At 39.0% G+C, this 24,444-nt stretch overlaps 1 protein-coding gene across 6 annotated transcripts in view; it reads left to right on the top strand.

Moving 5' to 3' along the window:
- The first annotated feature begins 2,729 nt into the window (after window positions 1-2,729).
- ccdc88c (coiled-coil domain containing 88C) overlaps window positions 2,730-24,444 on the top strand; it is a 67,264-nt gene continuing 45,549 nt past the window's right edge. For 2 of the 6 annotated variants that reach the window (XM_044166409.1, XM_044166408.1), the window contains exons 1-4: window positions 2,740-3,964; window positions 5,942-6,054; window positions 8,974-9,082; window positions 22,780-22,849. In XM_044166409.1, coding sequence (XP_044022344.1) covers window positions 3,905-3,964; window positions 5,942-6,054; window positions 8,974-9,082; window positions 22,780-22,849 — 352 coding nt within the window. In that variant the 5' untranslated portion in view covers window positions 2,740-3,904. Of the gene's footprint in view, window positions 3,965-5,941; window positions 6,055-8,973; window positions 9,083-22,779; window positions 22,850-24,444 lie in introns of all 6 variants that reach the window. The other 4 variants (XR_006374547.1, XM_044166407.1, XM_044166406.1 and 1 more) reach the window with 4 other exon arrangements.

Here is a 24,444-nt window from a genome sequence, read left to right as displayed (position 1 = left end):
TTAGTTTGTTTAACAGCTTTAAGTTGAGTACTGGTGTGTGGGCCATCTCCGTCAGTTAGGTTTAGCTCTTGCATACTTTCAGAAGGTGGCGTTCTTCAATTCTTTGGATTGCATATGGTGGGGCCTTTCCTTTCTCCACACCTTGGTTCAACATTTCTCTGCACTTTCTTTTCTACATAACTCTTTTCCTTTGTTCTACTTGCCTTTTACTTTCCTTTTTCCTTTATTTTATGATTTTTGATGAGTTCCCATCTCTTCACACACACACACGTCAAAGGTGCTGCCCTCTGGCCATTTGGTTGCAGTGTTTTTTGTTCTTCGCACCCATCTTTGGCCAATTTTTTAAATTTTATTTTTCAGGCAGTTGATTTGCTTTTATTAAAATTTCTTCTGCTGTTATTTTTGTAGTTTTCATGATTATTTGTGCCACTGTTTTCCTATGGTCAGATTTCTAGTTGTTTCAGTAAAGTCCCAAATCTTTAAGTTTATCAATTTCTAAGAGTATTTTTAGTTTAGTTTAGTATCTAAGTTATTTTATTTTATTGACTTAATTAATTAACTATTATTTTCTCTTCTTCTCCAACCATACACGCCTTCTTAATTGTGCCAATATTTTGTATAATTCTATTATTGAAATTTATGTATATTTTATTTTTGCTTTCAACACAATGTTTTATCACACAGTATTATTTTACTTGGTTTTTATTTTACATTAGACATTAATAATGTTGTAAAAAAGGATTTTTGTGTCAGTGATGTTTCATTTTATTTTGATTCTTGTCTGAATTAAGCCACTGATCTTTTTTTTATTTTAGAATTGTGAACCCGGTTTCCCTTGAGAATGTGTTTTAATCCCTTTAATGGTTATAGAAAAACCCTCTATTCCTTTATCAAGTAAATATGTCACCTTACTGGATACAGGCCTTATCAGGAGATATTCTTTATTTTGCACAAAACCTCATGAATTTAAAAAAGTCCCTTTTCAAGGTTCATGTATTTTAAGCAAAACGTCCTTCTAAAGGCTCATGTTTTACAGGGTAACGGGTTTCCTCTTATTGTCTTTTATCTTCTTTATCGCCTTTATTGTTTTTATAGTGTCAGAAACGATATCCCCAAAACCAGCATAAAACACTGCTACTCCTATCTTTGTCTGTGTTTTCACCTGCTCTGGTCTTGTGTTTTCTATACACGCTATCATATAGTTTAATATTATAGTTAATCATTAATCACCCATTCCTACAGACTGCACTGTATTTTTCAGAAGTGCACATCAATCAGTACATGGCAAATCACTTGTTAGACGAATGTCTAGCTTATTATCCTGTGAACACATTACATTTACGAACGCTCAGCTCAAAGTAACAGTTATGAGTATCAAACTCAAAGTGACGGTTATGAGTTAAAGTACAGTCTTAGCATTTTCTAGGCCACTTGGCCTAAGGTCTTATCACACAGCCTCTATTTTACTCTTTTTCTTTTTACCTCCGGGTTTAAGACTACTATAGTATTTAAACCAGGACCTCTTGTCCTTGCACGTTTGAACTATTGCCCGTGCAGACCTGCCTATACTAAATTTAGACACGAAACACTAGACAACGGTATCCACGATAGTCATTACTTTTGCATGCATTTCCAATATATACTATATAGCACTCGGCTTGTGGGGCTCAAAACGCCAAGAAAATACATTTGAAAAACTCAACAGCAATGTCTCTTTCCAGTAATCATGACCTGGTTTTCTAAATATTTTCATAAATATTTACATCCTGTTAGATGCATTTGTAGGCTACCTGTAGTTTGCAGGCCACATTCAGATAATTATGCAGACCACGTTCAGATATTGTAATTATCGCATATGTGTTCTTGATCGCTGATGAAGTTGAAGCAGAAGAGATCCCCCTACTTTTCCATGAAGATGGACAATAAATAATAATAATTCATCTACTTTTCACAATGGTCTTAGTTTTTCATAACTTTTTATTTGTTTAACGAGGCCACTGTTATAACTGAGGAGAGAATCAGAGAAAGATTGGGCAGATTTAAGCCCTTGGAAGTCATATTTATTAAATAATTATAGCCTACATAGAAAATGTATGTAAAGGCACTGTCATTTAAAAATCATACAACTCTAAATTTAAGAAATTGAACTACTGAAACAGTTCAAACATTCTCAGAGCTACATACATAGGCAACACAGGCTTCCTTCAGTGAACATAATTAGACTCAGTTCCAAACATGTTATTCTTTTAATAGGTTTTATGTCGCTTCAGAGTAGTTATAACCTGTGGAATTCTTTGACTATACATATTCCTCTTCTCTGGCTGACAAACATCGTCATCAAGTTGTAATTAGGCTCTCTTAGAATCTTTATTTATTGATTTATTTATATTTGCGTGTAATTATATATTTGTGGAAATGTGCCTTGGTTCTTTTTATGTCTGTATGTATGTATGTTATAATTGCTCGTTTTGATAAGTGCTATGTAAAAAACCTTTATTATTAGTATCAACAACACAAAATATGACAGATTAAAAACTTCATTGCACAACATGAGACTATTATCCTACGATCTAGCGTTAAATATTACAATTACATAGAAAATTTGGATTTTCTACAAAACGCGGTGTTTGTGGTCGAAACTAAGAGCCAATCGACTCTTTGACCTGGCGACAGCCAGGCGTTTCCCATCATGCCCTGAGTCTTGCAGTCGGTGGAAAGTACCTGCGGCGCCTGGCTCGAAAAACTGCGGCCGCCCCGATCTCGTGAGGTTATCGTTGCCCACATGTACATGACATCACAGCAAAGTATCAATGCTGCGTTTCAGACAACTCGGAAATCGAAAATGTCCGATCTCCTCCTAGGAAAAGTACAATGGAAAGTACTTCCACTACTTAAAGTCGGATTTCCTACTTGTGAGCTCGGGGCAAATCCATCTACCCCGACTTCATAAAGAAGCAGTTGTCTGACGTCACGTAACAATGGCAGCACCCATGGAAGCGCACATTAGGCTACATTTCAATCAGTAGGAGAGGGGGTAGGATGTATTTGTAGACTACAGTATTGTATTAGGCTAGTGAATGGAATATTAAGATACGTTTCCGAGTATAAAAGTTTACATTGTGCGGCGATCGCCGGTGCCCGATTCTGCACAGGCCTGGCTCAGTCTACTATCTTGTTCCGTCTAAGCTCTTTGGTTGGTTGAGTCTGTCTGGCGTTGACGTCAGATTCAGAGAAAACTCTACCGAATTACTGCACTGGCTGATTTATCGCTGAAGGCGGGAACCGCGCTTCTTGCAGTAGCGGATTGGTCGGTACTCCTGTCAATCAATCGTTCCTTGGTCTCAGTCAGGTTGATGGAGAGGACAGAGGTAGAGGTGGTGGAGATGTAGTAAATAACGGAAACAACTATTTTACCGTTCTCTGTTTTCCTCTATCGTGTATTTTATTCTTTTTTAATTTGTTTACTTTTTTCCTCTTGTTTCACGGCGGTTTCGCCGCTTTACGGTCCGAGTCGTGTATCCTTGGCAACGCGAACAACTGTCCTGCGAAGTTTGGATCAAGTGTTATACCTTCAACCGGAAAATAAACTGGATATTTACCCGCTAAAATTAACGGAATTGAATCCGCGGTGCATATGAGCGTTTGTGGGAGTATTTCGAACAGTCTTTATTCATATTTAACTTGTTTTTTATTTTAAACCCAGTGTTTAGGGAAACGGGACAGCGCGAGACAATAGTGGTGTGAAAGAGAGCTCGAGCAGGGGGGGATCGATGCCTCGCAAGGGCTTTGTTCTGTCCTGCGTTGAGACCTACCGCGAGCCTACTGCGGATATCGACTGATTGACCGGCGTATTGATGATTGGTTGGTGATTGATAAGCGGACACGGAAGCCGTTGTTAACAACCATGGATGTGACTCTGTCCGAGTTACTGGCCACTTTCATGGAGTCACCGCTGGTGGTGTGGGTGAGTGGGAGCAACACGCGCACACAGTTGTGTGAGGATGATGCTCACGAGCTGCTGACCTCTGTGTCTGTTTTACTTTCTCTCTTCTGTTTCTCTCAATTCGGGTATATTTATTTACAAGAACTAACTGACTAACCAGTAGAAACAAACAACTTTGACCTTTAATATACCATTCTATAGTAGTTTACTCTCTTGCACTATTAACCCATTGATTGACACTGTTCAGATTGTTACATTGCAGTGACAAGGAAAATATTTTTCAGTGTAAAAGCTTCAGATTAAGTGATCCATTGAGAGATATTGGTTGATGTTTCTGGGACTTTCCAAATTTAGATCCAATACTAAATATCAAACAGAAAAAAGTGAATTCTCTAGTTCTTCTGCTTCACTGGTTACAGCTGCAGTTCTTGGGTTGCTCCTGTGTGTTTTTTCCCTGTTCATCATCTTTTGCCATTAAAATGCTAATACATTCACAAGAGTTTCCCTCAGTTGACCCAAATATTCACATTGTTTTGGGAATTTTTGCTGTCTTGCTAATGTCCAAGGGCTGAATGTGTTAACAGTCACTATCTTCATCAGAGCAAACAACACAACAGCTCATTTTACTAATCTAGCAAAGCTTTAAGTAAAGACTGAGAATATAATTGGTTAAAAGTAAATGAAACCAAATCCAGTCTTACTGGTGGAGTAAAGCAGCATTCTTTAACCCACTGTAAACATCAGAAATGTGTCTTGTGCACCATATTCCTTTGCATATGTTCATTTACTGGTAAATGTATTATTATTATTATTATTTTTATTATTATTATTATATTAAACATACTTTGTTTTGTGGTGTGTTTCTGTGTAGTTAAGGATGCTTTACAACATTAAAGGAAAGCAAAAATGGAAAAAAAGTAAGATTAAATATATCAATTCCCTAGTAGACTTTGATAGATACCAGTGTCTTCAGATTTTGCTTGGGATCCATTTTTAATCTTCCCTCTGCCCAATATGGGCTCCCAGCCCAAACTCTAGCAATCAATAGGTTATTAACTCTGTGGTATGTCCTGTTTCCCTGTAACCTCACATCCTGTTGACCTGACCGGTCAATCGATATTTTTCTCCATCTTTGTTGGATACAGACAAACACAATTAACACAGCCACACAGTAGAAAGGCGAAACAGGGCAATTTTCACTTGACCAGTTACACTCTGTTTTTCATTCTGTTTTTTTTTCTGTATTTACACATCCAAGGTTAGAGAAATGGGTTTTGTGACTGGAAGGTCGCAAGTATGATCTCCGAGCTCTTAATTCCCCATTTGCAGCTTCCAGCTGTGTCACTGTGTGAGTGTGAGCGGAGCGTTCGTCAAAAAGAGAGCATTACTCTCAACAATCTCCCCCTGAATAAATAGTTTGAAAAACTATTAAATGTGCTGTATGGCATTTTAGTGCCAGTATAGCTCTTAAAGGAAATGTTCAGATTTCGATCTTAAAACATTACTGACATGCCCATATGTACAAAGAAGGGGTTATTGGTCAATGTAATCGTTCCTGCTGTCCATACTGGCCAGGAAGAGATCACTTCAAAATGCTATTTCAATGAAAGTATTGGGGGACAAAATCCACAGTCTGTCTGTGCAAAAATGCATTCTAAAGTTCAGCTGAAGCTAATATGAAGCTTCAGCAGTCTGAATTAATCAAATCAAGTGTGTATCTTCCAAAGTTAGTCTTTTTAGTACCAAGTATTTCTTTGTGCTTCTTTCAGTCTTTCTGCTGCAGCACAAGGAAACACTGTCCGTGGAAGCACAAGGAGGGATTTTCATACTAAAAAGACTAACTAATAACTTTGGAAGATACCCATTGATTTAACATGAGTTCTTGAAAATCCTGATTGAAAATTCAAAGTCTACCAAAATATTAAGTTGAAAGGAAAAAAGGAGTGTTCAGTAGATATTTCTAGGTGCAATGTAGTTGACTTGTCTTTCTGTCTCTAGGTGCAGACGTTGGGTCCTTTGGGTTCATGTAACGACGTAGGCTCTGAGGAGCGGGTCAACATGTTCATGGAGCTGGTGGATGGCGTCTTCCTGCATAAGATCATGACACACATGTATGTAACACTGTACAGAGTGAGAGTTTCATGTTTTATTTGCATGAGTCAAAAAAGTTATTTTGGTGTATATTGTTGTGTGTTGGGACTGGGTTTATGAGCGGTAAATTAATCCAGTGTTTCCTGTGCATGTCTGTGTAAGTGTGTTTGTGCGACCACATCCTGACTCGCTGGTTTCAGGTTGTAAATGTCACAGCCAGATGTGCTGCTGTAGTCTGCATCAAGAAATACAGTTAGAGTATAAGAGAGAGCATGAGTTATTTCATTAACAGTCCCTTTAGAACTGAGCTGCTGTAAGACTGCGGTGCAGCAACTCTCAACAGATTCAGTTTATGCATATTTAGCACCTGGATCTGCGGATACAAGAAAACAAAAAGCTGGCACTGCACAGAGAGAGAATCAGTCACAAATATGAAGGGGATGCAACTGTAACTGACATATGACATGAGTGCAGGATGTACATTTCAAACAGCAGAATATGGTTTGGCTTTTCAAAGACTGTTACTTCTTATACCAGGGCTATTCAATTACATATTAAATTGGGCCAGATTTTAAAACCAGAATATGTAGATGGGCCAGACATTTTCAGAAGCCTATTTTAAACTTTTTTATTTTTAGCTTTTAGTAATGACATATTTTAAACAAATACAGGTGGTAAAATAAACAAGTAAAGTTACTTGCCAGTCCAGGCAGGGTTAAACTGACGGTTTTCATAGTCAATTTTACATTTCAGGGTTGACAGAGACATCTTTTCAGTAGAGCACTTCCCTACTTGTGACTGTCAATAGCCAGATTTTGAAAAACTACTAAGCTTGGTTAGAACTCACAGGAGAAAATGTTGACGTGTGAAAGATGTGATTGGCAGTGTCACTACATCCATAAGCATCCTGCCTGATCAGCACTGCGCATGTGCAACTCTCAACAGAGATGAGAAGGAAGCGAGATGGCTCACTCGTTCCTTCCATACACTATCTATGTAGTTTACATATTTTGTCATATATCAGGTTTATGTATGCTGTGCCACTCGGGGGTTGCTTCTGGGCCGGATGTGGCCCGCAGGCCGCCAATTGAATAGGCCAGTCTTTTACTATGAGTATGTTGTGACAATATCCGGGTTTTGTAAATATGACAACAGAACATGCAGAACTCCCAGCCTGTCCAAAGTGTTTCTTCCAGAATTTAAATGATAATGCTGGCGTTATTCTATATTTTCTTATCGTCAACAAATCCCATGAAAAGACCAAAATCAACAATGCGTTAGTCTGTGTCTAAATACTATCCAACTTCCCTACCCTGTGGCACTCATCCCCAAGCCCACTGGTTCATATGTTATTAGTCCATCATCAGGTCAAAATTTTAATTTGTCCAGTTCTTTGATTTATGAGCAAATAACTGCAAAACTAATGCCATTCTTATCATCTTCAGCTACACCTTGTGTTAAGTGCTAATTAGTAAATGTTAACATGTTAACATGCTAAACTAAGATGGTGAATATGGTAAACATTATACCTGCTGAACATCAGCATGTTAGCATTATCATTGTGAGCATTTTAGCATGCAAATTAGCATTTAGCTTAAAGCACCACTGAGCCAGTAGCATGGTTGTAGACTCTTAAGGGGCCAGTATACTCCATCAGAACTGCTTGCTGGATGGTCGAATAGCTTAGGAACAGTAATGAAACGTAACTACTTGTGTGGAACCAGAATCTTCTACCATCCAGACGGCCCTCTGTCCCCAATCAGACCATATGTTCGTTATTGTCTTCAGAAACAATGATAATCACGCTATTGTTCTCCACACACTGAATGTAGGTTGGGCTAACTGACTGGGGGTGTGATTAGGACTTGGTAGGGGTTTATAGGAAAGTGGGTTACAGAGGCGAGGCCAGGATGAAAGAGCCATGAGGAATATTAAAAGAAAGCCACTCCGAGACAGTTGGTAAACCTATTATCTGACCTTTCAAAAAATAAATACTGTACCGGGGCAGAAATTTGTGATAATATTGCATTTTAATTTGGGAATCTTTAATTGACTGTTGATTGACTTGTTGATTGGGAATAAAACTAGAAAAGGTTAAATGTCCTGAAAATTTAGCACGCTCGCTGCTGATAATTTGCAGTTGGAACATTAGAAATAGTTGAAACACTGAAATAGGCTGCCATTGAAGTGGTAGTCAAAATATAGTTACTGAAAGGATTTGAGATGGCATTTAAATGGAAGTGCGGAAATAAGTAAAATAAAGTTTCAGTTTAAGTATAAGCACTGAATGAAAGGAGTAAAATTGTGTAAGTGATACATTGAGTTGGAAGTCAATGGAAGTGGAAGTCATGAATGAAATTAGTGCCACTTCAAGTGTATAAACTGTTAGTTGTAATTATTGAAGTTTTGACATTGTGTTTTTAAATTAGAGCTGAAACGATAAGTTGATTAATCAATTAGTTGATCGACAAAAAAAAAAAATCAATCAACAGTTTTCAAACAAAAATGCCAATCATTCTGTGGTTTCAGATTCGGCAGTGTGCTGATTTGTTGAATTTCTCATTTATATATGATCGCAAATTGATCATCTTTGGGTTTTGGACTACTCTTTGAACAAAACAAGCCATATGAAGATGTCACCAATGCATTGTTCCTGTTTCCAGGAGCTCAGATGGTAAAGACCCCATCTTTAATGCTAGCTCAGCAAAATTAAAGTCTGTTTTCTAGCCTGTGTATATTTAGAATAGTTTCCATTAGAGCTGAATTGAGCTCCGACATCTGACGTCATGACAGTCACAGTAGGTCAGCCAGACAGTGTTACACACCCCCTGTTCACATGCAAATCAGTCTGGCACAGGCTGACATGTGTTGATGTGAGCATAAATCCTTCTCCAGCACAATAGTTACCCTGCACTTGGTGTGTGTGTGTTTGTCCATAGTGACCCCAGCCCAACCAATCAGAGGCTGAACAAGAATGTGAACAATGATGTGTCGCTTCGCCTTCACAACCTGACCGTTCTCACCAGACACATCAGGACGTATTACCAGGTATGCTCACACACGGTGCTAATAGTGTGCTTGCAGACTACGGCAACATTCATGGGTCAAACTGCACTACAGTAGCCAAGCAGCAGTCCAGATTGTCATTATGTGTTTAGGAGATGCAGCTGTTATTGTATGTTCGGCTGATTTACTTTGCCTGGGGGGGTGCAAATCTGTGTCTGTGGCTACATCCACACTACTACGTTTTCGTTTTAAAACGCATGAGTTTTGCTACGTTTATACTTAGTGTCCACACTACTGCAGCGTTTTTGAGCCCGAAAATGGATATGTTTGGAAACGCAGCCGTTGCTAACCTTGTTGTCTATGCCTCGTCGTCGGTCCAAGCAAAGAAATCTCTCTTACTTTTCGCCAGTGCTGTTCTTTGTTCGCAGTATTTACTATAACTGAACATTCACCGGCAGAGTAGCTGCTGTTACACTGGCTCGCGCATGCCCAATGTATGTGAATAGTCACGTGAGGTGCGTTTTCAGGCGTGTTAGTATGGACGGAGATTATTTCTGAAATGGGGCTGAGACGCTTGCCTAGACAGAGATTGTGATGTTTTATAACGGAAATGTAGTAGTGGATGTAGCCTGTGTGTGTAGTTTGTCTTTTAGCCGTCATCATTGTCATGTGTGTCTTCTGACATGTTTATTTCAGCTTGGATGTTACAAACATGAACAGGCCCTGCAGACAAACACACACAACGAATTCATATACATTCCTAAGCCACATCAGAGTGTGTGTGTATGTGTGTGGGTGTGTGTGGTTAGAAAACACATTTACAGACCACTTACTGTGTTGCATGCTGCTGTGTTGCACATAACCTTCTTGAAATTGGAGGGGGGTCAGTTGTCCTAGACCCCTGGCAAAAGTTTATATAATCCAGAAAGGTTTTCCATGTTGCATCAAATGTTTTTAGAGAGCCCTAAGTTTGTATCTAGTTTTCCCAAGTTTATTTTCAGTACTTCCTTAATCCATCCTTCAAATTTAGGAGGTGATGCATGATTTCATTTCAAGACCAGATGCAAAGAAGGTAAAATAGTGAACACAAAGGCCCTTTGCAGTGTCACAGGAAGATTATCATTATACATTTAATCATTATTAAAGGTAGATCTAGCTTAAAAGATATATTTTTGGTGGATTATCACTTGAAACAATTGGGTGGCTGCAGTTATGTTCTATAACTGGATAACTTGTAGATTATGCAGAGTTGTATTGTACTGTAATACACATCAGATGGGTAGGAAATTTGACCTGACAGCAGTTGTTTGTCCACGTTGTAGTATTACATCCAATGACATAACACACAGAATGAGTGAAAACTGCCTCAAGGGCCTGACAGAATGAGACACAGAGAGAGGAATGACTTTTGCTCCAAAAAAAGAGGACTGTTGATAAAACTATGACGTGTATGTGTAGTGAGGACTGTTATACATTTTTTACAGAGTGAGGACATTTTTGGAAAGTGAGGACATTTTGGCTGGTCCTCACAACTTTAAAAGGACTGTTTGAAGACTCTTTGGGCATAGCTGTTACCTGTTGCACAGGCCCAGTCTGTTGATTTTATTTGAATAAATGTGTTTACTTTTATATTTATAGTTTTTAAATAGTGTCCACCTTTTTGTGTTTTGCTGTTTTGTCCTTTTTATAAAAAAAAAACATGGTTCACATTTGAATAAATTCTATTTATATTTGCACCCCTTTTGTCTACTACTGACTGAAAATGTTAGATTTCACATTTTAATCTGGTTTACCTGCACACCTGAGTGTTTATGAATCCCCCTAGGAGGTATCATTTATTTGGAACATTGCAAACTCTGGGAAGGTCTTCCTCAGGCAAATACACAGATATTGTAAGGCTCATATAGTGAGGCAAAAAGAAACAATAATCTGATCCAATAGGTGCATTTGATCAGCCTTGTTTTTCTCTTTTGCCTCACTATACAGTATTGGCCTCACAAAACCTTCTTAGAGATCGTAAATGAATGACAAGTCCTAGGGGGCTTCAAAACTATTCAGTGTACAGATAATTGTTTTCACAAGATTATACTTTCTCAGTGAATGTTCCACATTTGTATCCAAACAAAACCATATTCCAAAACCATTTTCATATTTTTCTTTTACTTTCTGCTAAGATCTATGCAACATGTTAACCTATAAATACCATCTTAATATTTTCATTTGTAACTATTAACTATTATTTTCTTAAAAGTTTAGATTACTATATTTCCACTTAACATAGGAAACTGATGAATGACAACTTTTAAGAATGCTTTTACTCTAAAGTATATTTAAGTCTGATCCACGTTATATAACAAAAATGTACCACTATGCAAGCAACAGTTTAACAAATTAAAATCATATCTTGCATTCATGAAAACACACATATTTAAAGTTGCAAATTTACAAGTTGTTTTGTATGACGTAAAAGTCCAGTATATAATATTTAGAGGGATCTTTTGGCAGAAATGGAATATAATATTCATAATTATGTTTTCATTAGTGTATAATCACCTGAAAACAAGAATCATTGTGTTTCCATTACCTTAGAATAAGCCCTTTATATCCACATGGGAGCGGGTCCCCTTCTATGAAGACCGCCATGTTTTCTACAGTAGCAGACAAACCATACACTGGCTCTATATACCCTTTTACATTTTTTACATTGAAGTGGCAGCTTGATGGTGGTGGAGTAATAGCACCAGTTGGAATAAGAAGAAGAAAGTAGAGGAAAATTGCTGATGAGGGATAAATGTTTTCACTTCAACTTGCCTGTTTTCTGCTGGACAGGTAATAAATGCTACCATGTAATTTGTTGTTTGATAGTTTTAGCTAACGTTACAACATGGGCATTGTAACCCATTATCAATTGTAATTTTGCACGTATGCGCCAAAACTAGAATTTATCTTTATTTGGACACAAAAGATCCGGTGACATTACCGTGATCAGCCCACAGCTGCTGAAAATGATTGCCAGTGAAAGTGTAACGTTAAACAAAAATACTTTAGAGCTCATGTCAGAAAACAACTAACATAATGATAGCCAAACCTCACATTTCAGTCCTGGTTGAAAATATTTATGTATGCTTATTGCTTATTATTGAATCAAAACTATGCAGTGCCTATCTGATAGTTGATTATCATCTTTTATCAATTTGTTATTGCACTTTGAATTCACACTTCAATAGAACAATGGTATGTACATACGTACATACCAAGCTGTTCATATGGGGCTAGGCGTTGCTTTTCTCCTAATTAGATGACGTCTCAGCAGACATCCAGTGTGGTCCACTGAATCCTCCCAGTCTCCCCAGTGACACTAACTGTTTGTGTGTGTGTGTGTGTGTGTGTGTGTCCCTTCTGTTTCCTCTCTATTGTACAAAGCACAGTAACTTGACAAGCGGCTGTGTTTTCTGTCTAACTGGTCCAAGTGCTGGAATTAGTACTTGATTAATTGATCAGTTGATCAACAGAAAATTAATCAAATAAATTTTATACTATAAAAATACCATTTAGTGATTACAGTTTCTCAAATGTGAGGATTACAATTTACAATGTTTAATATCATTGCAAACAGAAAACCTTTTGGTGTGTTTGACTGTTGGTCAACAAAAATAAGCAATTTTAAGACTCTGGTAATCTTTGACTTTTTTCATACTTTACAGGCTAACAATTAGACAGTCATTTAAAGAAAAATGACAATGGTTGCAGCCTTACTACTTAAATGCCACTGATACATACTCGCTTTTTGACACTATCAGTAAAGGGGAAGTGTGCAGAGCATGTGCGACTGTCAGTAGACTGCACGGGAGGGGTAGAGCGAGGGGAGATTGTGGGCAAGGTTTTAATGCTGCAGCTTGTCCTCGGGAGAATCCATGCTTTGACCAGGTGCAAATTGACGTATTTGTGTAATCGATCACGTCAATTACATGAATTGTCCGAGCCCTACTGATCAGACCCCAGCTTGTGTCCAGATGGCTGCTACCTATGACTCCATGGATTTCCTCTTTTGAGCCACAGCCATCTTGAAGCCCTCTCTGCCGCATCAGTGGTACTGGGGATTGTTCCCCTCTTCTCTCTCCCTTGATGCCCAAATGTCTAAAGGCTCTGGCTAAAGAAAGGGCTGCAAATCCCCTGCATCCAACCTCCACTGGGAAACAAGCTCTCCATGCAGCCTGCTGACAGTCGCTGACCAGTCCTGCGTACTTTGAGAGCTTCCTTCCAAGCGATCTTCCCTTGGAACTGTCAGCTCTAGCAGCACAGCTTGCTTGGTGGACTCAGACACAAGGGAAATGTCTGGTCACCGGGTGGCGACTGCAATGTGGTTGGGGAACTGCCGTTTGAGGTCCACCAATGGGCTGCCAGTCCCTCGCAGAGGTCAGGATACCTGCAGATGTTCTTTTGGCGAGTTTTGGTTGCTCCCAGCTCGGAGAAATGCGATGGACTGCTTGGAGGGTCGCCCACTCAACTCCTGCACTGGCTTCAGCAATGGTCTTCAGGACCTGATCGTGCTTCCATTGGTACATCCCTCTCCAAGAGCCTTTGTGCAGCAGCTGAGGATGTGCTCTAGGGTTCCTCACTTGGAGCACAGTGGGCACGCTGGTGACTCTGCTTTGCCCCATGTATGCAGATTTGATGGGCTTGGAAGCACATTGTACACTGCCTGGATGAGAAATTTGATGTGGTGTGACTCTGCTTTCCAAAGCTTGGTCCAGGTCACTTTCCTCTCGACCGCATTCTCCCATCTTGTACAAGCTCCCTGTTGCTTCATTCCCCTCGATTTGCAGGTTCTTGTCTCCTCCACTGCTGCTCTCACCTCCTCCTTAACTTGGCAGCGCCTTTCCTTCCCTCTGATGGTGTTCATTTGGGGAGTTGGAACGCATCCTTGCCCAGTTCAGGCTTGTGTGACCACTCCCACCAGCCTCTTGTGACGCAGCCTTGCTTCTACCCCCTGAATAGCTTCCTCTGCTCTGCTCTCCACTTCCTTCTAGTTCTCATTTGGATCCCTGCTTTATTCACCTTTGGATCACTCGAGTCCCTGTACTGTACCAATTCTCTGGCTCTTGTTACCTTGAATTCCTCCTCCAGGGCAGTTGCAGTTTGTTGTGGTGTCCATAGAGTGTAATGCTGTTCAGGCTCTTTGGCAGTCCCAGCCATTTCCTGAGGTGGTTGCTAACCCTTCTCTCTAAGGTCTTGAATATCGAGATCGGAACTGCAGACTCACAGGATCTTCCACAGATGTAGCAGGAGTTTGGGACAGTTCTTCTACACTTTGTACAAGGTGCTGCTTAGTCCTGGATCCTCACTGCTTTTTGGTTCTTCGAGTAAGGTGTTCTGGAACATCCTGTTCTCCGAACTGTTCAGCTGCAATGCTGACAATGATTGTTGTCAGCATCAACCTCTCCCTTCACTGTTACCTCCAGAATTTGTTTGACATCTTAGTCAAACAGATTCCACAGTGAAGTCATGTTAGCTGCAGGCCATTTGATCCGCCTCCTCTTAGACTTGATGTTTGAGGGATTAGTTTGCAACACTTGGAGGTTCCGGGCACTATGGGGTGACTTCGGGCCTGGCACCTCCTGCTTCTCACCAGGTTGGACACCTGTGTGTTGTACTGCTCCTTCATCCTTGCTTGGTGGATCTTAAAGCCGCAATCGTTCTTGCAGATTTTGCCACATTTACAGTGCTTGTTCATGGTCGTTACTCACTGGAAAAGCTGGAACTAGAGAATGTTTGTCAATTTTTCTTGATAAATAACTTAAACAATTAATTGTTTATCAAAATTGTTGGTGATTTAATTTTCTGTCAATTGACTAATCGATTGCTTGACTAATTGTTTCAGCTCCTGTTCATAGTATACCCACTTCTCCAATTACCACTGTGTGCGATACTCTTCATAATGCGATACACATGGCAGTTTAAATTGCATGATAATTAATGATGGGCAGTGTATATATGGCACACCGGTAGAGATATCATGTGATGATTTGGCCATCTTGTTTGCTCTGATGTGGACTGTGTCTTTTTTGTTGTTGTCACACAACAGCACAACTCACAGCATGTTAACCAGTGAAAGTAAGATTAATTTTTTACACTAAAACAGATACAGATTTTCATGCTAGGGATAGGGGGGGGTATAGAAATTGACAGTCAGACAGTGTTACAGTGACAGGACCAAATGACAAAAGAAATACATTGTTGGAAAAAGGGATATTTTAGCCATAGGTTGGCTGTGTCAGTCAGTGACCAGCTGATAAGAAAAGCCAGGAAGGACATTATTCGTTTCAGAACTGTAACTCTGGCTCTTGTGAAAGAGATTTTATTGTTGTGTAGTAACTGAAGCAGAACTCTCCCTCTCGCCCCTTTTCCCTCTCACTTTACCCATCCTTGGTTACCGTGGGAAATGCAGAACAATGCCCTAAGCCTACATGGGATGTTTTGAACTCCATATCCTCTGGCTTACTTCATACACACACACACCCTGGCCGGGCGGATTTTAATATTCAGCGTGTGTGCACTGGTGTATGGGTATGGATTGTGTGTGTGATTTTTATTTTTTTATTTTTACCTAACTTATTTTACTGCGTGTGTGTGGTCATCCCCAGCACAGAGTGCTAATGTTCCCTGTCTCAATAGAAAAAAACACTAACAGAAGAAAGCAAAGAAGAGGAGTTACTATCTCCCTGTTTTTGTCAGTCTGTCTTAGAAAACAACAACTCTCTCCACCCTCTGAACAGTTTGCTGTTTACCAGCAGAACTGTATACTTTAAGTCCATGATTTTCTTGCAACTGTCAATTACTCTGGCTATGTTTCCATCCACATCAGGCAAGCTTTTGAAATAAAGCATTTACGTCAGCTAAGTTGAAGCGAGTTATCTAGTTCCTGAATATATATTTTTAAAAAAAACATTGATAATCTAGTTTTTAAGGAACAATTAGTGCAAGTTTTTATTTTTAAGACACCAGGAGGTTTTGTAACATTTTACAGGACAATCTATCACAAGTCCAGTGCTGCTCTTGATAGGGTAGGGCCCCGATGGCTGACAGTCATCGACCACTGAGCCCTCTACAATCGATTTGACTTACCAGTGCTACTCAAAGACCATTGGTATTGATTTATTGTGCAATGAGATTTAACCAAAATTTTACTGTTTTGACCTCTGCCAAGGGCGTTATAATTTTGGTCTTTTTTTTTCTTGTCTGCCAGTCAGTAGAAGTTAAGACCTACTTATCAGATTTAAGTTAAATTAGATGGAATGTTAGGCCATGGGAAAGGAATAAAGGACTAGTTTTTGTTGTGGCTTTGCAGATAATGCCACTAAGGGACTATTTTTAGGGCCATTTGTAAAAAGGGAATAGGGAGGCACAGAAGCATACTTTTTCAATATTTGTAAAATTTCATCCAGACTTACTAACATATTTATCCTTGATCCCAATGAATACTTTTTAATTTTCCTTTTTGATATTTTATGCATATTCCTGTATCTGGCTGGATTTGACATGACTTACTTTTAATTCTTCACATTGTGCAAGTGCAGCCAAATTTAGATGACCACAGAGTGATCTTGCAAAATATCGCAGCATTTTAACCACAAGTGGCACTATGGCAATGAAATAAATTTAAATGGCCATAAGTCTGGCCCACATACAATTGTGCCTTGTATAAAGCCATGATATTCCCAGAAAAATCTGCATTGTTTACTGTGTTAACACTATGGATTCAGGTTAAACTTTGCAAATAATTTTGTTTCACAAACTTAGTGGATTGTGTAGCCTTTGTGTATGTGCTCTGAGTGTTTTTTTTATTAATCTGTTATTATCTTTGGACATTACTCAATTTTTTTTATTGACTTCATTAAAGTCTTTAATGATTCTTCCCATGCACCTGTTTCAGACCACTGGGTCACCAATTTGTCCAACAGTGGTGAGATTTTACTGAAATCTTCCATCACACGTCACATCAAAATCCTGTCAACTTCTGTTTTTTTACATCCCAATACAAAGTACTAGAATTGCTTTTTGGGCAGAGAGCCTGGATGAATCAGAAAACGTTGCTGATATCGGCCTGTAAAGCCCACTGAGATATTTTATTTGATATTTGGCTGTATAAATAAATATGACTTGATGTAACCAAAACAAACTAATACACAGCTTCTTCAGAGGGTTTTGAGTTGGATTTTAAAGCCTTGAAAGAGGTGAGAAAGTTGTGGAATACAGAACCTAGCTGCTCAGTTAAAGTCAGATCTGCTGTTAACTGCCACCATTTTATTGATCTTGGGATTAAAAATGAGAGCCCAGTGTGTTAGTGTTCCATGGATTTAGGCCTTGTGTGTATGTGTGTGTGTGTGTGTGTCTAAATGGGTCAGTGTAGCAGGCTGTATTGATCAATTGTCAGTTTTACTGTAAGTGTTAGATCCTGCTGGTGAAGTTGCTGCAGGAGAATATCTATAGATCTGAGCTATCACTAGTATACACACACACTCACACACACACACACACACATAGCGGAAGTCAGAAAGAGAGTGTATTTGGAGTAGACATTGACATTCCTTTTATTCACACATCTTTGTAATTTGTAGTGCTTGCACAAAAAAATTAATATACACCACAGTTATATATGACACAGGTGGTATTAGCCAGAGAGATGAGTGTAAGTCCATCGGTCTCATCTGTAATAAACAACCAGCTAGTTTGCACTGACCTTAGTCGTGGCATTAAAACCATAATCTTTTTTCTGAATGGAAACACCAACCTAAACACACCACAGAGCTCTAAATCACCTTACATGTTAATACTTCACTCTTTCCTTCCCATCAAGGATGTGCCGGTATCAAATTTTCATACTATGATTATTGTGGACAAAAATATCATGTTACACAGTATTAACACAATAATCATCAAACTATCATGAAATACTACTATTAGTGCTTATAGTAAAATTACTTCACACCATGATCGCCTTAGAATTATTCAAACCTAACAAACTTAACAGTGAACTGTATATTATAGCTTTGTTGGGCTAATATGAACTAAAAACACCACAAACAAAAGCAGGTTGGTTTTTAAAGTTTAAGACAGTTGACTGAAAGTTGTCTGTTTCTCTTTGATTATATGCACTCATTCATGTTTTCACATGTTTTGATTTCTTTGAGTATTAATAGTTGTGAAAGAACCAAAAAATCCTGCACACTGTCGATCACTTGTACTTGCTATATTTATGACTTTTCAATGCTCAGATAAGGTAAAATTCATTAATTGAATTTTAGTACGTGGATTTCTTTGGCCCTTTTGCAGTGCTGTCTAAGAGTTTCTGGAGTGCAAGAACTTTAAGTAAGTGTTACATACTGGGTGTTAATAGTTAAAAGGCAGAACTTTGTAACATAAAAGCGATGGACCGTGGCACAGCTATATTACTTACAAGCCATGGCCAAAGTAGCTAGAGCTAGACAGACAAGGAGCATGGTTTGCTGGTCCTGTTGTGACTGCTGTATCTCTGTTTAACCAGTAGAGAGAGCTATGCTGTGGTCACGGTTCCTTCTGAAAATACCGATAATTACAGTAATGACAGTAATAGAAATTGTTGGTGGTATTGTTACCATAAGAATGTTTCACCACGGTATATAGTAAAACTGGTATACTGACACATCTCCGCTACCCATATGTGATACATAAGCTAAACCATGGTTTATAACACAATCTACCCTTGAATAAAGGTATACAGTCATTGCACGAGTTTAAAGTTTGTTTTGAAGATGTAATGATTTTATTTTGATTTGAGGAGTTTACAAGAGTTTGGTGTCAGTGACCAGCAACACTGACCCTTCACTGACATCCAATTAAAAAGTCTTTTTAAAAGCTGAATTTAGAAAGGCTATTAGTGTGCTTCCCAGTGTTTTTATAAATTGTGGTCACTGTGACTACAGTCATACATCAGATATGGGGGAGAGCAGCATTGCTTATGGAGCTGTGGGTGACATCATGTAACCGTCAAAAATGATCCTCTGGGATGACACATACTCCGTCTCTTCCATTGTTTTGTCCTTTATGAGTGCCCTCTACCACTATTAAGTACAAAGAAATGTCCTGTGCATCCAGTGACCTTGTAGCCATTTTCTGAGTGGTATGTCATTCCCAGGGGAGCCATCTTTGTAACAGCGCCTACAGCATCTGTGTTCCATACTGCCCTCATGCTATGTAACCTCTGCTGACAAAGCTCTCAAAGCCACACAAATGTTCTGCCTGGGCTAACTTTAAATCCTAAAGTATAATTTTGTGCAGTGTATCTAGGCTTAAATTGGTATAGCATGGCTCTAAGTTGTTCACACCTCACATTCATCACAACAAATGAAGATGAACCCATCAAGGGACCATACAAACATTTTTGCAAGCAAATGATACTGTGCAATAAAAGCTTTGTGAGTAAAAAGCCAATAAGAGTAATTTATCAAAACATTTTAGCGCCTTAGAACTGATGAATATGTATTTTAAGGAGTGTCAGCCAGAGTGTGCAAAATGAAGGATAGGTTTATTCTAATTATTATAATAGCCTTATTATAATATCCTTGCGTCTGATTTACTAAAGGAAAAACAGCTTATTTAATCACACTACTTACCGCCCAGTGAAAGCATGTTTTAATTTAGGCGCAAACATAAAAATTATTTTTAATTCTACCTGGCTTGTGCCTGCCTTAGTAAATCAGGTTTTTATCTCTTTATTTGTATCGCAAAACTGACGATTAAAACATACCTACAGAGCGAACTCTCCCGTTCTCTCCTAGGAACCTAAATCCCAAAGTACTGCCACATGTGTGCGAAGTGGTACCTTTTTTAGTGACCAAGTTTGTCGCCGCCATAATGCAAGGTGATTTGCCACCGTCACTGATCAATATCCGCTCACATCTGCTGGGTGGACTGGGGGCTCGGCTTTTAATTGAAGTTTTACAGTTGTAATTAATATCCAACATGCATTCATATAAAAAGTATAAAAGAAAGTATTAAAAAAGTTATAGTACATTCATAGGAGTAGCCCATAAGATGACCACCCCACTGTAAATAGTGCAGGCATACTGTTGAATGATTTAATTCTGAATTGTGTCCGTGAGCCAGTTATCTCTCCTAAGAATCCATTCTCTCTCTTTTGGGAGGTTGTATGTACATTCCAGCATAAGTTTATACAAAATGTCATCATGGCTGCTGTGACCCCAAAAAGCAACCCCCTTCTTTCCCAGTAAGAGCACTGACCTGAACATCAGTTCCAGAACATGCCCTGCTGTATTCTGAGCTTGGCGGGCAGCATCGGATATAAGGGCATTAATTGGTGTGTTTTTTAGAGCATCAATTCTTTGAATGGCATCACTGTGAAGCTTAGACTTCTCATGCTCATATAAGTTTATGAAGCCTCCCTTAACAAAACTGCTGTCCAACCTTATGCTATCTTCATTAATTAGACTTTCTCCACCGTTTTGACACAGCTAAAACAGACAACACAATCATCATCCTCAATATAATGCAGTCATCTCTATTTGTTGAACCAGCTTGCATTGAATGAACAACAAAACGTTCCAAATGACCTTCCAGGAAAACTGAAGCTGGTTGGTTGATGCGGTGCGGGTTCCTCTGAAACGTTAGCATTTTGACCTCCGACTTTAGCTTGAATAGTGGGGACATGGCTCCTGTCAATGTGCTCCTTGATCGTCAAACTCTGGGGAGGGTGCTTTGGTATTTTTGGAGGTGCTCGGACTGGGGTAGTCTGCCTCCACCAACTTGCTGAATCTTTTTTTTGTTTTGTTGAGGCTTCCCAAAATATTCAATAATGCGTTTTTTCGCCATTTTGACAGGTGGTCATCTAGCTACATCAGTGACCATAAGGTCAATAGCTACGTGACAAGGTCATGTGACAAGCATGACACAAATTGTTGTTGTCATTAATGGCTTATTGTTAGTCATTAGTGTTTCCAATAAATTTTCATTCATTTTATTTTATTAATAATTTATTTATTTTTGGGTAAATACATTATATCCATTATACCCCTGTTTGCACTGCAGCACCCCTACTTCCCATGGTGATGCAAGAACATGTCATGCAAAATTTCATATCACTTGCTCTTTGAGAGTATATTTAGTGTTTAGTTAATGGTTGTCGTTGACCTCATCTGCAGTGCGTCTTGATGAAAGACACTTCCAGACTGCCAATGTGCTTCTGCTGAATTCTTGCTGTGCCTTAAAGATCTGGTAGCCAGCTCACATGTTTTATTCACACTGTACAGTGTGTGTGTGTGTGTGTGTGTACCTCCTGGCACATAGGCCAGTGTAACAGTATCTGCAGGTATTGCACTACCTCTATACTCACTACCTCAAAGCTGTTTGTGCAACTCTGTCGTAATTGTGGTGTAAGCTGATAGTGCATTTATTTGCCTAGTTAGTAGATGACAATGCAGAGCAGAGCCCTATATCTCATTAAGTTGTTGCAGTGACCAAATATATACACTAGCAAATTTAAGAACTGTGAAGTGAGTTTTTCCAGTCCATATTTACTATGGAAACAGCACCACTTCACATGTGAATTTTAATATCTTTTCCTATTGTGAGAAGGTGTGTTTTTGAGTGTATTATTCCAGCCAGCTCTTCCCTGCTGACAGTCACTTCCCTCATCCCAAAACACCCAGATCTAACACACACACACGGACACACTCCCATTAGTAGTATTTCCCTTCTCGTTAGCCAGGGGTCATCAGCATGTCTCCTCCTGTGTCCTTTCTCTAAACTAAATCTCTTCTATGTGACCTTGTTCCCCTGTCATGTTTCCTCATCTCAAAACAACTTGCTTTGGCAGACAAACTCTGCCTCTCTTGCATTTTTGTTCATTGGAGTTAATAAGAAAATATTTAAAGTGTTTTTATTTTGTCTGGTCAATCCGGTGTGTTTTGGGAGTCAGGAGATGATATTCTGGAATGAAAGCATTCGTTCCTAGTGGGCTGTTTCTTTCCTGACTCAGACAGACACACACACTCTTTGTCGACAGCAGGGTGTTTCCTGTTGGCTGCTCGCCTATACACACATGCACACACGCAAAAATGTAGGCACATAAGTCTGGGTCAGTTGTTGGCTGGACTTTGGATTCATTTCTACTACATGTGTTTTGTTGAAATGGGCAGATACTGTCAGCTCTGCTTCCACACTATTTTTATGTCACTATACACCACAGTAAACAAGCTGCTGTTAGAGCAACAACTACATTACTGACGTTTTTGTCTTCTTCTGTGCTTGTTATTATGCTGGTGATTATTTTACACAGTACTTTCCAAGAAGTCACTTGTCAGGCAAACAGTGGGGAACGTCCTGTGACATCTTGTTTGATTTTCTGTTGGTGGCAGTTTTTTAAATTTAAGGGATCCTTATCAAAAATGTTTGCCCATAAATTGTTATCAGTTTTTGTCATTCATGAATATGGATATCAGCCTCAAAAATCCAGTATCTTTCAGGCTCTAATACTATGTTTTTTGGTGCTGTTTGATCGGAATGTACTAATATTTTAATTGTGACAAGGACCCACCTTAATGCTTTTGTTGCCCCCAGTTGGCTACTGATGAACAGTTTCTAATGCTCTTACAGTGTTTGTCAGTAACACTGCCTTTGTGTTGTGTATTTGTTCTTCGTCTCTCTGCCCCACCAATTCCCCAACCTCCTCTTCTCTGCTACAGGAGACCTTACAGCAGTTAATAGTCATGCCCCTTCCTAACATCCTCTGCGTCGCCAAGGATCCGATATCAGGTAACACACACTCCCACACATCAGACACCCTATTATTAAACAAGTCCTACATATTTCCACTACCTCCTTGTCTGTGTGTTAATAAAAATGTATTATACACACATGTATCTTCTAATGGAGAATTGCAGAAAAAACTCATTCATGACCATGCTGTATACGGCCCTTCTTAACCTCTTGTTTGTCTTCCATCCTATTTATGTAATTATTCATCACAGATGTGAGTAGTTATTAGGGGTCCAAGCAGCGAAGCTTGTTCTTGTTCTTCTTCTTTCTCTTCTTCTTGTGCCCTAAAAGTATCTTGATCTCAGAAACTGTAACAGCTACAGTTCCCAAAATCTCACCCACTACTCAGACAAAAAAAATTTACTGATTGGCCAGATGGTGGCGCTATAACAACGAAGTTTACATTTTGGCCTATAACTTTTGAAATGTAAGTCTCAGAAACAAAATATTTTTTCCCTGGATTCTGTGGTTCCAGACGAATCTAGCCATATAAGCCACGTCGATTTGGGCCTGGTAGATTTTCCACCATTTTGAATTTTGTCCAAATCAGTTTTTTTGCTATTCCTCCTACAACTTTTAAGCAATCAGCATTAAGATTTTTACACAGCATATCTGGACCAATCTGGAATTTATTATTTTTTTCGGATTTTTGAAATTCCATACAGTTTAGAAATTATACATTTTTAAACCCGTGTCTCTAAATGACATAACATTTAACATAAATGCTTATAAATCAAAATTGGCTTAAGATATTGTAACCAAACTTTTTGCACGGATGCTAGGTCCAAGCTTCGCTGAGCAGTCCTTCTGCCACTCAAGGTAAAGCTGTAATAATCAAGTTTACTTTTTCGCAATTAACACGACAATTCGAAAAGAGCTTGGCCTGGAATCAAAATTCTTTCAGCATTTTAATCTCTCAAGTCATCTGCATCTGGTCTTCTGCTCCAAGAATGTCCAAATTTGTGATTATTTTCCCCCCAAAATGTTCTTAAAATCCTATGTTCAACATCTCGTCAGAAGCTCCTGTGCCAAAACCTAGTCAGGATTATCTGAAGACTTCACTGATCTTAAGTTATAAAAGAAATATCAATGCGTCAATCTGTTTCAATTATACAAACCAATCAATCTTTATCAAAATAGCAACAAATGGAGTCATGTGAAACACGTCTTCACTGAAGGTCATAAGTTACATCAAATGTTTCTGAAAGTAGATCTATGTACCTCAACGGAGCATCAGCATATATCAGAATCAGAAATACTTTATTGATCCCCGAAGGGAAACTCTGTTACAGCAGCTCGCCTTTACGTCAGTGCACACAGGAGAAAGTACTAGCAAAAAATATAATACAATACCCCATAAAAACAGGTCAGAAAATAAATTAAGTACCAGGTGGGTATCCGTATCCTCCATAGATCCACAACCAGCTCCTTAGACTTTGTCGCATTGAGCTGCAGATGGTTCTGCTCACACCATGAGACAAAGTTCCCCACCACAGCCCTGTACTCAGACTCCTCACCACTGCTGATACATCCCACCACAGCAGAGTCATCAGAAAACTTCTGAAGGTGACAGGACTCTGTGTGGCAGCTGA

Source organism: Siniperca chuatsi, linkage group LG15 (genome assembly GCF_020085105.1).
Source record: "Siniperca chuatsi isolate FFG_IHB_CAS linkage group LG15, ASM2008510v1, whole genome shotgun sequence".
Taxonomy (NCBI): Eukaryota; Metazoa; Chordata; class Actinopteri; order Centrarchiformes; family Sinipercidae; genus Siniperca; species Siniperca chuatsi.
This window is presented reverse-complemented; position numbering and strand designations above follow the sequence as displayed.